At 40.9% G+C, this 14,884-nt stretch overlaps 1 protein-coding gene and 1 long non-coding RNA gene across 2 annotated transcripts; one reads left to right on the forward strand and one right to left on the reverse strand.

Annotated features, from left to right (window-relative positions):
- The first annotated feature begins 6,135 nt into the window (after nucleotides 1-6,135).
- Nucleotides 6,136-9,422, forward strand: LOC120750366 (cholecystokinin-like). The gene is made up of 2 exons (XM_040059035.2): nucleotides 6,136-6,208; nucleotides 9,285-9,422. Exons 1-2 carry the CDS (start codon nucleotides 6,136-6,138, stop codon nucleotides 9,419-9,421), a joined length of 210 nt encoding a protein of 69 aa, XP_039914969.1. The 3' UTR covers nucleotide 9,422.
- Nucleotides 9,423-10,080: 658 nt separating this feature from the next.
- LOC120760580 (uncharacterized) lies at nucleotides 10,081-11,790 on the reverse strand. The gene is made up of 3 exons (XR_005703407.2): nucleotides 11,681-11,790; nucleotides 11,468-11,567; nucleotides 10,081-10,594 (listed from the first exon to the last, which is right to left on the reverse strand). It is a non-coding gene; the product is annotated as an uncharacterized LOC120760580 (long non-coding RNA).
- Between the last annotated feature and the right edge of the window lie 3,094 nt (nucleotides 11,791-14,884).

Here is a 14,884-nt window from a genome sequence, read left to right on the forward strand (position 1 = left end):
AACAAGCAGAGGGATGGGCTAGCTATCGTCCGCCCGGATTCCGCTTGAGTCTTGTCATAGCACAGTCCTTATCTTTGCAGAGATTAGCTCCAGAAAATCACAGAATCACAGGGAATTATGAGTTGGAAGAGACCCTCAAGGATCGAGTCCAACTCCCGACCCTGCACAGGACATCCCCAGAGTCACACCATGTACCCAAGAGCATTGCAAAACACTTCTTGAACTCTGGCAGGCTTGGTGCTGTGGCCACTTCCCTGGAGAGCCTGTTCCAGTGTCCAAACCTCACATTCTGGATAAAGAACCTTTTTCTTACATCCAGCCTAAACCTCCTGTAACACAGCTTCAGGTCATTCCCGTGGGTCTTGCCAATGGTCACCACAGATAAGAGATCTAGGCATGATTGCTGTTCTTGTGAAATGACAACAGAAAATCGATCAACCGGCCACTGTAGGAAGCCATCCATTCCTTTGGGAGACATTCAACTTTATTGAAGCCCAGAGCTTGTCAAATGCTTACAATATGTCATAAGGTTTGCCAGCAGTTCAGTGCTGCAGGCTAGATCCGCCTCTTTTAACAAGAAACAGGTGTAGCAGGGAGACAGAGGAAGCAAGGTGAAAAGATAGATCCAGGAAATATCAAGATAAAGGTCACCCACTCCACCCTGCCTTGCTCTCTCCACTAGAGCCCAGCGTCTTCAGGAATATCCGTGCAGAGTAACTGCAGCAAGGGTGCTGGGGTGTTCAACCTGGAATTCGAACACTGCTGGAAACAAGTACTCTAAGAATTTATTATTAAAAAAGACATTACGGTAAATGATAGCTGAGGTGAATTGCTTAATCTTTGTTCCACAAACTCACAATGAAATGCCCTCTTCAGTATTACCTCTCATTAATGGAAAGGAAGATGAATTTCTGTGAGGAATAACTTTTTTTTTTTTCCTAATCATTTTTTCTGAATCTAGCTTCATAAATACAATCACTCTATGCACTTTTCTGCTTTTTACTAATTTCTGTTTATTTTGATTACCTATATTTGTTTTGTTATGCTTTTTTGCAGTTATTGTACTAAAGATCACCTCAGGCTTTCAGCAAGGTAGCTGTTTTTACGAATTACTGTTATTTTTCAGGCAAATGCAAAGAGAAAGACTTGGATCTCAGCTGGCAGTCTGTATTTCAATTACCTATCACCAAAGTGGTTTGATGATAGACGTTTAACACTTTGCAGACCAAAGGCAGCAATCCTATGTCACAGCATGTTTTGAAATAAAAAAATTTGGAATAAAACGTGATTGAAATTTAGCTGAACAGATTAGGAGCATAATTTGTGATAACATATGGACAGCCACTGTTATTCAGGCCTTATCCATAGTTCTGAAATTATATGAAAAGATGAGTGTTACGTCTTGAGAATATAGCCAACACATAGAGGCTAGATTTCAAATAACTAAAGCCAGTGTATGTTGTGTGTAACCATTAACATCATTAGGAAAGCAGAACCCTCAGTATCCCTGCATATTCCTGCCTAAATGGTTTGTTATAATCCAATTTAAAAAATATGATATATTTGATAGTTATAACTAGCTGAGGCTCAAATCTCAATAAAAGGTGGCTATCAGATCTGATAGCCATTTACACTCACAGAATCAGCCAGATTGCTGGTTAGTGGGAAAAGGGAGATCTGACTGCAAGAAAAGGCAATTAGATTGTAGCTCTTCCATTTTGTAGTTATGCTACTATAGACACAGGATTAGAAGAAGAGCAAAAAATCCCCAAACCTAATTTCTTTAAACCCTAGGTATTATAGCAATTTTTAACATTGGGCTCTCATCTCCATTAGATAGGTTTATTGACACCAATCAGTTACGATACCTGGTAGCTTCAGCCAAGTGCCTGAAAAGAGGGACCATGGAAAAAGAAATCCCTGGGCAAGTATACCCTTACAATGTAAGCTCTCCATCCATCATGTGACAGTCTGGAGCAGAAGCCATGTTAGGGGCTGTGGTGTTGTCACCCTTCATTGTTCTTTTACCAAGTGGTTGCTATGCAGTCATTTTTACATCCTCTTAGGCTGGTTTCGGTGGGGGTTCCAGACAGTTCTGTAGTCCATGTTGCTGTAGTGCTGTTACAGTTCATATGTCACAATTTAGGGGCTATCCACTCTGGCTACTAGTTTTTAAATAATAATTAAGCTGCCAGTTTTGTCTGTTTTAACTACTATTAATGTTCACACTGTTAGCTCCAGGTTTCACTATAATACATCTGTGATGTATACAACATAGCCATGGAGTTCAGCTAAAGGTCTACTCACAGCATAACAATTCTAGCTACTTATGTCAAGCAAGTACTTTGCTGCTTTCAAATAGTATAAAATTTTCAGCATCAGAAGGAAAGTACCACTGAAATCAATAGAAAAAACACCTTTAAAAAATAATTTGTGTTTCCTAGTGCAACTTGACTTTCTCCTCAGTTTTCACGTCCTCTTGACTGCCCTTCTAGAATACTGGTGAGACCTGGGAGCATTTAAGATATTGAGAGGTGGAATGCTAGGGAAAGGAAGCATCAGCTTTAAGGAAAAGGCATGACAAAACAAGGGAAGGTGCGGGAAGAGATCCTGGATCAAATCTAGCAGAGATGAGTAATATCTGTCTTCAGATAGAGAACTGATATTTTAAGACCTGTCAGATTAATGTTTGAGTCTCTGCCTCCTTCTGGGTGGCCTATCTCCTCTCCTCTGCTAGCTTTGTCAAAATACTATCTAACAGAATCTCACTGGGGAGAAAAAAATGTGTTTGTTCTGCTTTTCCTGTTCTACAGGGTGTATGGAGGGGATCCTGGAAGAACTGTTTCAGTTCCTACGGCATCACATCTTGCATTAATCAAGGAAATTCAAGTAGGGCTTGCTGAGAAGGCTTTATTAAGCTGTAGTAAACCCAGTTAGTCGTTAAAGTGCTTAGCACAATATGCTAAGGCTATGTTTTCTAATCTAATGAGAACTTTGAGAGTCAAAATATATCATTGTGTGTCACACAGAGTATTATTTCTGGATGCCCTAATTTCAGATCATATCAGTGACCTAAACAACAACTTAATTTCGGGAGCTGATAATCTTCTTCCACTTTTGGATGAGAATTGAGAGGTTTGGGGATTTACATTCAGTAACCACTCAGAACATGACTTCAGATAGATTAAATTATGTAGAAGTTGGCTTTGAAAGCCCTTATGAAGAAATTTGCACAGGTGATCTTGTGTTTGTAATGCTGTCGATAGAGGGGACATTTAGCAGAGCAGATTTGAAAAAAATGAGCTGAGCATGGACTAACAGACTATCTTTTCCAGACTGTGCAGAGGTATTTCCCTATCTGTCAGTGGATCTGAACACAGGGAAGGACAGGCAAGGTTAGGTCATGTAAGGAAGGACTCTACAGTTTCTTCAATACTGATGTCATGGTTTAGCTTCAGCTGGCAACTGTGTACCACACAGCTGCTTCTTCACTAGCCCCTCCAAACCAGTGGGATGGGGAGAACTGGCAGAATGTAAAATCCATGGGCTGAGAGAAGGACAGAGGAAAAGGAAAAGGAAAATACTAGAGAAAAAAGTAGCTCAATTCAATTGCTCATCACCTGCTGACCAATGCCCAGCCCATCATCAAGCAGCAATCAGCAGCTCCAGCCAACTCCCCTGAGTTTAAATATTGACCATGATGTTCTATAGTATGGAATCTCACTTTGGCCAGTTCAGGTTATTTGCCCTGGCCTTGCTCCCCCCTTTGTTTCTTGTGCACCTGAGGTACTGAAAAGTCCTTGACTCAGAGTAAGGACTGCTTGGCAACAACCAAAACATCAGTCTGTTGTCAATATTATTCTCATACTGAATTCTAACCACAGCTACTAAAAAAAATATTAGCTCTATCCCAGCCAAAACCAGCAAGACTGTTTTCCTAGCAGAGGCATGTCACTCTGTCCTGATGTCCTGAGTTTCTTGTGCAGGTAATGGAGTGCCTGCTCCACCTTCTAAAGGAGTGGAGCAGGTTGTGCTTAGGTTTCAGACAACATTCCACTGAAATTGTTACCTTGGACTGTGTTCACGTGTGCCTGTTACAGCACATTAAGGAAAGACTGCCTGTAATCTTCTGGAGCAAGGAAAATGGAAAGAGAAGCACAGTAACAGTACTCATAATTTACATCCTAAAGCCTTCCTCGTTTGGTTTTCCTCTGCTTATATTTAAATTAGTATTTTTCAGTCTTTAGCTCTGCTTCCTCTGTAAAAATGTGTGTCAATAATAGTTCTTTGGCAGAATAAGTAGCTAACAAACAGTACAGGTTAATATTTCAGTGTTGCTCTGAATATGCTTATTCTCAGGTCTATATTCTTTCTGGAGAAAGACCATCAGGGCTCATTTTGAAGATGAGTACTTCTTTGAGGCTGAAGGAAATGTAATTTCCCATTCAAAAATGCTATTGGTACTTGACAGATAATAAGTAAAATCTTATAAAACCACATGATCTGAATTTCTTTCTAAAGACTCTTCAGCCTCCTACTGTGGCAGGAGTAGGGTAAGAGGGATGCCAAATAGAGGTAAATGTGCCTAAGAGTTTATTAATGCTGTTCTTTGGAAAGAGGTTGCGTCAGTCTGTAATACCTGTGGAGGAGACACTGGGAAGGAACAAGAAGGCTTTCTTGTCACTCAGCTTTTCCGGAGGATAGGTTGTGTTATGGAGCTCCCTAAACTCTGCTAGTGCTGAAATGCAGGTGGTTGGTTGTGATCTCTTACCCTGGCAGTGAGGAGGTCTAAAGACAGAGTGTCTCACAGAGACTAGTTTCTCTGTTTCCAGGAAAAAATACCATTTCTGCTTATGTGATAAAACAGTTTAATAAACCAACATTGCTTTGCTTAGTACATGTTTAAGGAAGCAGTAGAAATCTAAATTCCGTTTAATATGAAAAAAGATGAAGTTGCACTTTATTTCTTACAGCTTTTAACTATACAGCTTTTACCACTCCAGCTATTAGATACAATGTTTTGGGGCAGGAGTATTAGATTTTGGATTTTCTTTCACTGGGGCAAGGTTGGTGTTTTTGTTTGTTTGTTTGTTTTTGGGGCGGTTTTTTGTTTTTTTTTTTTGTTTTTGTGTATGATGAGATGAAACCTCTTGAATACTAAAGTTTAAATCAATGAAGGTTGGTAGAATAAAGGCTCTTCGTAGACCTTGTCAAAACTGCGTATCTGTACTAACATCTGTACTAAAACAATTTTGCTATTGCTATTTGCAATCGCAAAATACTGAAATGTTTGAATAATGAGTTTTTTCACAGAGATGAATTCAAGTCCCTTAAGTTTTTTTGAAATACAGCTTCCAAAGAAAGAAAAACAAATAAGAATTGAGTAGATGAGGAAGATACAACACATACTAGGCTGGAAAAAACAAAATTAATTACCTGTGTTAGGAAAATTAATCCATGAACACCAGAAGTTTATGTCCAATAAGGAGAGAGGAGTCCTTTTACTTTATTCAAATAAAGGGAGAGGCCATGGGGCATTTCCCCTGGGGTCTCTCAGTTTTTCAGAGGGCACAGCCTCCTTTTTATCCTAATTTCCTGGCCGCATTCCCCTCTCTCTTTCCCCATTGGCTGAGGTACTTGAGAGGTACAGACTTCCCAAAATGCCTAAGACCTAAGATTCCTCTTTTAATGTACAACTGCCCCGCCCCCCCCCTCCATTTTTAGTTTTTATAGGATTTATGGGTTTTCCCCATTGTTGGTTTCATCTTTCAATATTCAATATTCAATTTCATTTACAAACAAACCTACAGTATCTTCTTTTCCATTCATCAATCAGTAGAATCCTTCCCATTGTTTCTCTTATCTCTCAGTGCTAGTTTTATCTACTAGCAGACCCAGGGCTAGATTTGTAAAGACAAATCTCATTCCTCTCACCTGGATCTTCCTCTTCAGCAAGGATATTTAGCTATTCACATGCGTGTTTTCCAACTTAAGACAGATCCTGTGGTTACCTACATTAAAAAAACCCCAGCACAAGCCTGGTTTGCTCAGAAGCCATCATCCCCAATGGAAGACTGGGTTAGGGACTGCACAAAATGTAGTAAATCTGGCCCACTGTCCCTTTTCTCCTCAGCAATGTACAGCAGACTGTGCATCTGCATGTTCCTTGCCGTGCTCTCGGTGAGCTCCTTTGGACAGCAAACTCAGGGCTTACCCATTGACCATTGAAACTTCCCCAAGAAAACATTTTCCCTTTTGAGGTGTCTCATCTCTGTACTGCTCTGTGTCCCAATAGAGTAACACCATGGGCAGCCTGATTGCTGTGGCCTTTTGGCTGCCAACCTCAGCAAGAGCCACTAGAGAAATTCTGTTTACTCATGAAAGCTTCACTCCAGCCTTTGCCCTGTTCTCTACAGAAAAGACATCTAAGAAGGAAAGAGGGTTTCAAGAGAAGCCAGTAATTAGAATTAGGATTACCTGGACATACAGGCATTGAGAAATTAATTCACACCCAGACCCAGATTGTGCTTAGGATAAAGTTCACTTTATGTAAGTAAGAGCTTTCTCCACATAGTGCAGATCATTTAACCCTCACCTCTTGACAGCTTCCCTGCTGACCTCTATGCTAGGCAAAGTCATATGCTTATTTGTGATGGTGAGCTGCAATTAAGAGATGCCACATCTGGTTTTGTGCATGCAGCCATACACACTCCTCTGTGTACTCAGAACACAGCCAAATTAGGAACAACAGAAAAATGAATCACTTTCAATAGTGCCTGAAAGATTTCATCTCATATTAGTGAATTGCACAATTAAGGAAATTCTAGGTGCTCATGCAATTTAATGGCAAGATTATTCAAATATGAAATTCCACAATTCAGTGCTGCACTTAAGGCTGCTATTGAATAAGAATATTACTGCAGGAGTCTGCAAAGCAGAATCCTCATTACCTTTCCCCAGCATAGATGTTACCTACCCACATGGAAACTGAACTCATTCTAGTTTATGTATCCATTATATTCTCTTAAATATGTGGCTGACATTTCCAAATTGATTAACCAGACAAAGCAAAAAACCACTTTTGGATTCAAAATGCCTTTTTCTGTAAATATTAATAAGAGGGACAATTTCCTGCATATGTGTCATTGACATATAAAATTAACTCTAAAAAGGATCTGGAAGCAGATGATGAGATTCTTGTGATGTGACTAGGCTAGTTGGACTCTGGTAGATGTAGTTGCTGGTTACAGGAGAGAAAATTCACAGGAAAACCAGTATTTACTTTATTTATAACATACATACAGTGTTGTTGTCAAAATATTATATTCTTATTTAATGTGAAGACTCTGGGAAGTACTTCAGAAATCTCTGCAGAACACTCACATCTACTGTATTAGTCACCTGTCTAAACCATAATAATCACTAGAAAATTCCATCTAGGGGGAAAGAGAGGGCTTTTGTTAGTGTTAGCAGTCACCAGTAGTGGCGTTTGCCCTCATGATTAATAGAAAGGCTGGTTTTGTAAAGTATTTCTAGTTAAAAAAGTGAGAGAGCTGAGTTCTCTCAAGGGCTGTGGGGTTGATGGCATGTAGCTGAACTGCTACAAAGTTGAATATGTTTGTCATACACTGATTCTGCAATACCCACATTACAATCTCTAGCAGGTTGAGGAAAGATAATTAAGGTGCTGTTAGGAAATTTGTGACCCAGATTTTCAATTACGATCATCCGCAGGCTTTCAGCTTGGATCTGCCACCGTGTAGAAGAGGTGTTGTAGCTCTCAAGCCAGTGACAAACATATTTAATGTCCTCTGAGGAGCCCTTGACCAGCCAGAGAGAAGTGGCACCAGGGGAGCCTTTACAGCCCTCAGGTCATGGCAAGCTCAGAAGTCCCTTAAGCACCAATGTCTGAGTGATGGTTCTGCCCTGCCTGGTTATTGTGCTAAGGAGCCATTGTCATTACCTTCATTACACTCTTTGAATTATGAATGCGTACTTCATGGGGTTTGAGGACTTAATGATAGACATTCTATTCTAGGGAAAATTGATTTTTTTTTGACATTTTGTTCTAGGTAAACGTCTTATACGGCTTTTTTATGTGCATACCTTCAACTCCCTGCAACCACTAACAAAGCAATGCAGTTGCTTTTTGTTTTACTGGGTCATGTTCATTATAAAGCATTACATGAGGAAGACCTTGAAACATTTTAAGGCACAGAGTCAACAGAGGTTTCTTCAAAACACAAGAAACAGAAAGCAAAGCAATTGTGTAGATTTGGATATATGGGATTTAATTTGGGCTTCTTTTCCTTTTTGATCAATTCAAGTATGCCTCAAGCCTCAGTCTGCATTGAATACTAATATAGTAAATCTGCCCCTTCTTCACGCAAAGCTTAACTCCATCTAATTATTGTTATGTATCAATTTTGTCTGTTTTCAGGGAGTACAGAGAAATGAAATTTACCTTTCCTTGTATTTTTTTAGTTACATCATGTGATGCTGTGAAAGCAGAGGATTGCAGCCCATTTTTTTAAAGCATAAATAGTTTGTGTCCCTTTGATACCTTAAGCAAGGACAAGACAAGATCAGAAACCAGCATCCAACCCTGCTGTGAAAAGAATTCTGAAGCTATTGGATAAGCAATGAAAAAAACCCTGACATAGTAAAAAGCCCTGCATAATTCCAGCAACAGATATCTCTAACTGTGAATTCCAGACACAACTTTCTCCATTTCAGGACTATTCCCACTTTTCCACAAAACCTAGGCTTCACAATTCTACCCTGCTTGTTACCAAATTTGCACTGTAAGAACTCCTGTGCTTGAATTTATGTCTTTTTAAGCAACACTGTGGTGACTCAGGCTTGAGTCTGCTCCTAAGAAGAGCTATTTGGCATGTAGAACAGCTCTCCCAATATGAGCAAGAAAACGTGAGGCTTTATAGGAATAGAGAGAAATAAATTGGACTCTCTCTCTAGTAACATAGGAAGGAAAATTCTATCTATATTCCTTCCTGTCAGACAGGAGCAGAATGTTTCCACAGCAGGAGGTAGAAAACGACCTGTTTATTTTGCACTGAAATAATCCAAGCCACTTCCAGGACATTACCTATAAGGTTTCTATTGCTGTTTTCCCCAATGACATGACAGTGGTGTTACATGGCCTGTATTAGGTCCATTTCAACTATTGTAGACATCTGCTAGTGAGCACAAGCCAGATCAGAACACAGATGAACCTGGAAAATGTGTCCTCTTACTCTCTGCTCTCCCAAACGCTTTTTCCTTAGGTTCCACTGGAAGATTCTCAGTTATGGGAAACAGGGTTCAGAGCTTTGATCCTACTCACAGGATAAATGACAGAGACTACATGGGCTGGATGGATTTTGGACGCTGCAGTGCTGAAGAATACGAGTATTCTTCCTGAAGAACACCAAATTATAGCAATGAGAAAAAAAAAAAAAAAAAAATCACACTCCCACGTCTGTACAAAAATACATAAATCAATTTGTTGTCCTCTTCAAATCAGTGTTTAAAAGTATTTAAAATCATGTATTTGACATAAGTTTATCTGTAAGACTATACAATGCAATAAATACATATGCAGAATTTTCCAGAAAACATTTTCTTTCTTTTGTAGTTTCTCATACATTGATAATATATTAAAATGATTTCACTTATCCCTCTTTGTCCTGTCACTGCATGTTGCTGGGTGTCTTACTATAAAGAGAGGCAGCATAACACCTTCATTTGGCACTGTAAATATATTCCATGGGTTGAATAGTCAGATTTGAATAGTCACTTTTCAGAAAAATCTTGTGTCTGTCCAAATAGCTTTGAACTCTTGGGAACTTGTCCAAGTATGAACACAGCAGCACAATACTGCCAGAAAAGATCAGCTATTTGCATGGTGACCCTGTTTGCAAAGGACTGAGTTATACACTGAGCCTATATGTTTGCAGTGAATAGCCAACAGTGCTAAAACAGTGATAAAGAGGAATGACACCAACATGTTTTATCGTCCTGGCTTATTTATTTTATGTTGTAAATTCAATGTGAAAGTTCTGCTGATGGCTGCAAATCACAGAATAAACAGAGCATTCCCAGCTGTGTGGTGAGGCAAGCATTCATTTGGGAGGGGGTGAAGACAGGTTCCTGAGCAGAGCGAGTGATCATGAGAGGGAGAGGTATTGGAGCAGTCTAGTCACAGCACCCTTACAGGAAAGAGGAGGCTCCCAAGTACCACAGAGGCTGAGCTGGCTACTGCCTACGGATGTGGAGAGGAGGGGTGTTCTGCCCAGCTCTTACCCGGCTCAGAGCAGGGCAGAGGGCCCCAAGTTCAGGGCTGAGCAGAGATCCCAGCTTGTGCAAAACCAGCACCCTGCAGTTCCTGCAGTCATTCCCGTCTGCCCGTGGGCAGGCTGCAAAAGAATTGTTTTACCTGCACAGTCCTCCACCACAGGTAATCACCCTCCCTGCAGCTCCTGGCTCTCCTTCAGCAGCTGGATCTCACATCTCTCACATCTAAGAAATGCCCTAAATTGTAAAGGCGGTGGTTTTTGCGTTGCATAATTCACAGAGTTTCTCCCGAATGCGTGCACTAATACAAAAAGGAAAATATTTGTCACAGACAGGAAAGCAGGTGTTTGCCAAAGGAAAGAGGCAGCAATTTCTACAGCAGTTGATAGGCAAACACAAAGTGTAGAAAATAACACATAGAAACTACTTGCACTAAACCACAATTCGACTAAAACCAACATTGGGAAACAAACCAAAACGGTTGTGCCAAGGGCTGAGCACAAAACCACTTTGAGGAGCTGCTCCCAGCAGCAGCTGGGAGAGCAAACAGTACTGCAGAATCTGCAGTGAGAGTTCAGCAAACAGTAATGGCGAGTTTTCTTCTCTAGTAACACCATATATATATATATATATACACACACACACACGTGTGTGTGTGTGTATCTCACCCTGAAAACATAGAAATGCTTTTCTGTGTTTCTTCCTCTCAAGCCCCTCCCAGTCATCCTATTTCCAAATCACCTTGCCTGGCCTTTTTAGGTTCCTTTCCAAGCATAAGGAGTCCTAAATCACCTGAATTCTCTCCTTGGTTTTGGTTATTTGATTACAGCAAAATAGTGCTAAGAGCCTGTTTTTTTCCAAAACTTTCAAACAAGAAATTAAAATTTATTTTTTTTTTTAACTGAGGAAAATACAAATAAATCTAAAAATGAATATATTTATACATTTGCCACCAAAGTGATGTTTCCTTAAAAGTAATTTGGGAGAAAACTCAATTTTTGCTTTGCTATCTTTTAAATTAATGTCACGAACATTCAATGAATATTTTTAAATGTTTGCATTCCTGGCTTATTGTAATATTACAGAGGGACTGGGAGTGGGTGATGTTACAAATCAAGCCTTACTACTGCAGAATGTTGTCCTTAGGGAAAAAACAAAACAAAACAAAACAAACCTTTTCTTTTTCTCCTTTGTTTCATCTCCTGCAGGCAGATGGATGGAGAGATGGAGAATATTCTTTCCCATTCCTCTCTTCCGAAGGTCTCTGAAGATGCCTGTGAAAGTGCACAGCCCTCAGTGCAACCAGGTGATGGGTTTGGCAGATTTTACATGTCACTCCCCCAGGACAGGGGCATCTCTGCCTGACACACAAAAATGGTTTCAGCACCTGACTGGGTCAAGTGAGTGTTAAGAATAAAGAATTACGGGGGAAATTGCAGGAGTTATGAAGAGGGACTGTGACTCTGGGACACAGTGCTGTTCCTTGAAGCAAGGGGGAGCTGGCTGTTAGCAGATCAGCAACATTATCCTCATTATCATAAAAGTATCCATCACCTGCTCCTCTGGGAACAGAAGAAATTCCCCAGATGGGAAAGGGTTGTAAAAGCTGCTGAGACACCACTCAGCTCCCAGGTGACCTGGAGGTGCTAATTTGAGCTAAACAGGGGAGCCAGGAAACCTGGGAAAGTCATGCAGCCCTGGTAGCTGCAACCCTTATCCCATGGCATTTCTGAAGCCGCTCTCCAGGCTGCCCTGTTTTAACCCAAGGGGAACAGGAGCCTCAGGGATGGAGGCTCTGCAGCTGGGTAGGAGCTCCTCGCATCCAGCAAAGGCTTTGGGCTGAGAAGTGCCCCACAGATTCCAGCACACACAGCAGTGCATTGACACAACCTCCTGGTGCCATCTGGAATGTGAGATTTCTGGCATTGTCAACTCTCTTGACGTTTAATTTAGCTTTATCCTAATTTATCTTTATGAAAGCATGTGCATAGGTGTTAAATTTACATTGGCAAAATAGCAAATCAATACCTTTTTGCATTTAATTGCAGTTTATTTTCCTCCTGAGCTTGATTCAATTAGATGTTCCAGCTTTACTAGCTTTATTTCAAAACAGGTGCTGAGCAAATCTCCATGAATGGAGCAGTTTGCTGCAAACTCCACATAAATTATTTTGGAAAAGCTTGTGGTTCAGCTTTTGCAGAGTTGTGCATACAACTCTGCAAAAGCTGTCAAAAGGGTTCAAACAGCAAGTGCTCCTTGTGGGAATGAAGGGAAACCCAGGCAAGAGAGAGGAAGCCCCCATGCCTGGGGAGGGGGCAGCTCTCCCTGGGAGCTGGGCAGCATGTGAGGGAAACCTCAGCTGCACCAGTGCACCTGACCGTGAACAGTCTCATCTGCCCTGGTACTTCATACAGGAACGTGTGTGGATCCCACTCTCCTCTCCCTGGCTTTGATGCATCCCCAGCTGCTCCATCCTTGCTGCGTGTGGGCTGGCAACATGTCCCAGCCAGATGTTCCCAGCTGCAGCCCAGCTGTGCACGTTTCAGCGAGCCTGACAGCAGACCAGGTACTCCCCTCTCCAATGCCTGAGCAAGTCAAACAAGATTAACATTTCAATGTCCCAGCAGAGCAGGGAAGGCTCCTCTGTGTGCTCAATTTTTGTATTCCCTAAGTTCATTATAATTCCCTTAAAAAAAATAACAAAAAACCCTGGCTGTATGCTTGTTAAAGCCTTAATCATTTCTAAGTACCTGTGTCAATTGAACAGCAATTGGATTCAGCACAGCTTGAAACCTATTTCAGCAGGACAAAAAATCTCTGTCATCTTTTAAATACAAACATTACTGGCTTCTCATGTGTATGCAGTTCTCACATGAAAGCCCACTGCCTACATTATAGCCAAGGACATTGCTTACACCAGTAACTTTCAGGCCTTTTCTTTGCCTTACCATTCTGTGGTTCAGTTGGCTTGTTAAATGAGTTAAAACAGGTCTGAACAGCACCCAGTGAGATGTGGTAGCACAGCTGAATGAGGCTAATTCTTCACCATGAATAAAAGCCACAGGCAGCAGGTGCTGTCTGTACCAAAGGCAGGCAAGACACATCTCACCAGCATTGCTGGACTTTTCAATTCAATGTGGAGAGCTGCCAGTAAATGTGTTCAGGGAATTGGGAGGAGCTCTCAAATCTCTGTACACAATAGCAGCATGTTGTGGTGACATACAATGCTTGGGATACAGGTAAAATGAAGAGGGGAAGAGTCTCAAAAGGTGTTTTTAGCCAGTCTCTGCTTTCCAAAGAACATCCTGTATTCCAGGGTCCATCTACAGCCCAGTCTTAGACACAATCCTCAGCACCTTCCTCTGTGCTCCAACCCAACTTTCAGAGAAGGGTTACCAGAAGTGAAGATGCATCCAGAAAATTGCAAGAATATTGCAATTCTTGAATATTGCAAGAGTGGAAGACAATTTCAACACCCTCTCTTCTGCACATCTCAGGATGAGCTCCCACCTTCCTTGGTTTGGCACTTGCTTAACTCATTCTGTTCCCAGGCAAGGAGGGCTGGATGCACAGCGCTTCTCCTCCCTGGATCCCTCCCATTAACCATTAACCTTCTGACCACGAGCTTCCCTCAGGCTCAGAGCTGTGCTGAGAGGAAGGATGAGTGCCTGTACTCACTGACAGGCCCTGGCTGTGCCCCTGGCATGAGCCTCTCTTGCAGCAGGTGTAGGGCACTGCGTCACACTAATGCAAGTCCTCCACAGTTTATTTTGGTATTACTGCTGTCCCATTTTCTCTCTGTAGCAGGTATTGATATAAATTCTATTATTTCCCTCTCCACCTCATACACACATCCCCTTCTCCTCAACGAGGCTAATTTTTCTATGAGTTTCTGCCTGATTATTCTCTCCTCCAGGGAGCTTTTTCCATTATGCAGCTTTCAGCACATGTGCAGGTTTTCTGAGCTCCTCACTACCTGATGTAGTGAGGATGTACCTACTGTAACGTTCCATCCCTCAGTAACCAAGATATTGGCTAACAGCAGACCTCAGTCCTGTCTCTTTTGAAAAACACTGGATATTTCCTCCTTATTCTGTATTTTCACATTTTGTTACTACAGGTTTTGCACTGTATTAAGCAGGAGAGTGCAAACTCCTCTTCTCAAAATACAGAAACCATATAACATCCAATTCTGTATTCTCACAATTCAAATTAAAAAAATCAAAAAGCACATTTGCTTCTCTTTTTTCTTTTGATTCAAGTTCCACTGATTTCAACAAACTTAAAAGCTGAAAACTTTTCAACCAGTTCTGTGTCTAAGAATTAAAAAAAAAAAAACAAAAAAAAAAAAAAAAAACAAAAAAAAACCAAAACAAAGTATGGTTTTATTTTGCTTTTATTTTGCTTTAACTAAGAGATAAGAGCAGGGAACTAAGGTGGAAGACTTATCACCTTAAAAGAACAGGAAAGAAGTTGAATACCACACAACAGTACAACTTTCTTGCTGTTTTATTGATATTAATGAAGAAAAAACTAAATTTCATCATTATGATGCATTACAATTGTTTTCTCTGGTGGGTGGACAGCTCCT

Source organism: Hirundo rustica, chromosome 1, assembly GCF_015227805.2.
Source record: "Hirundo rustica isolate bHirRus1 chromosome 1, bHirRus1.pri.v3, whole genome shotgun sequence".
NCBI classification, from domain to species: domain Eukaryota; kingdom Metazoa; phylum Chordata; class Aves; order Passeriformes; family Hirundinidae; genus Hirundo; species Hirundo rustica.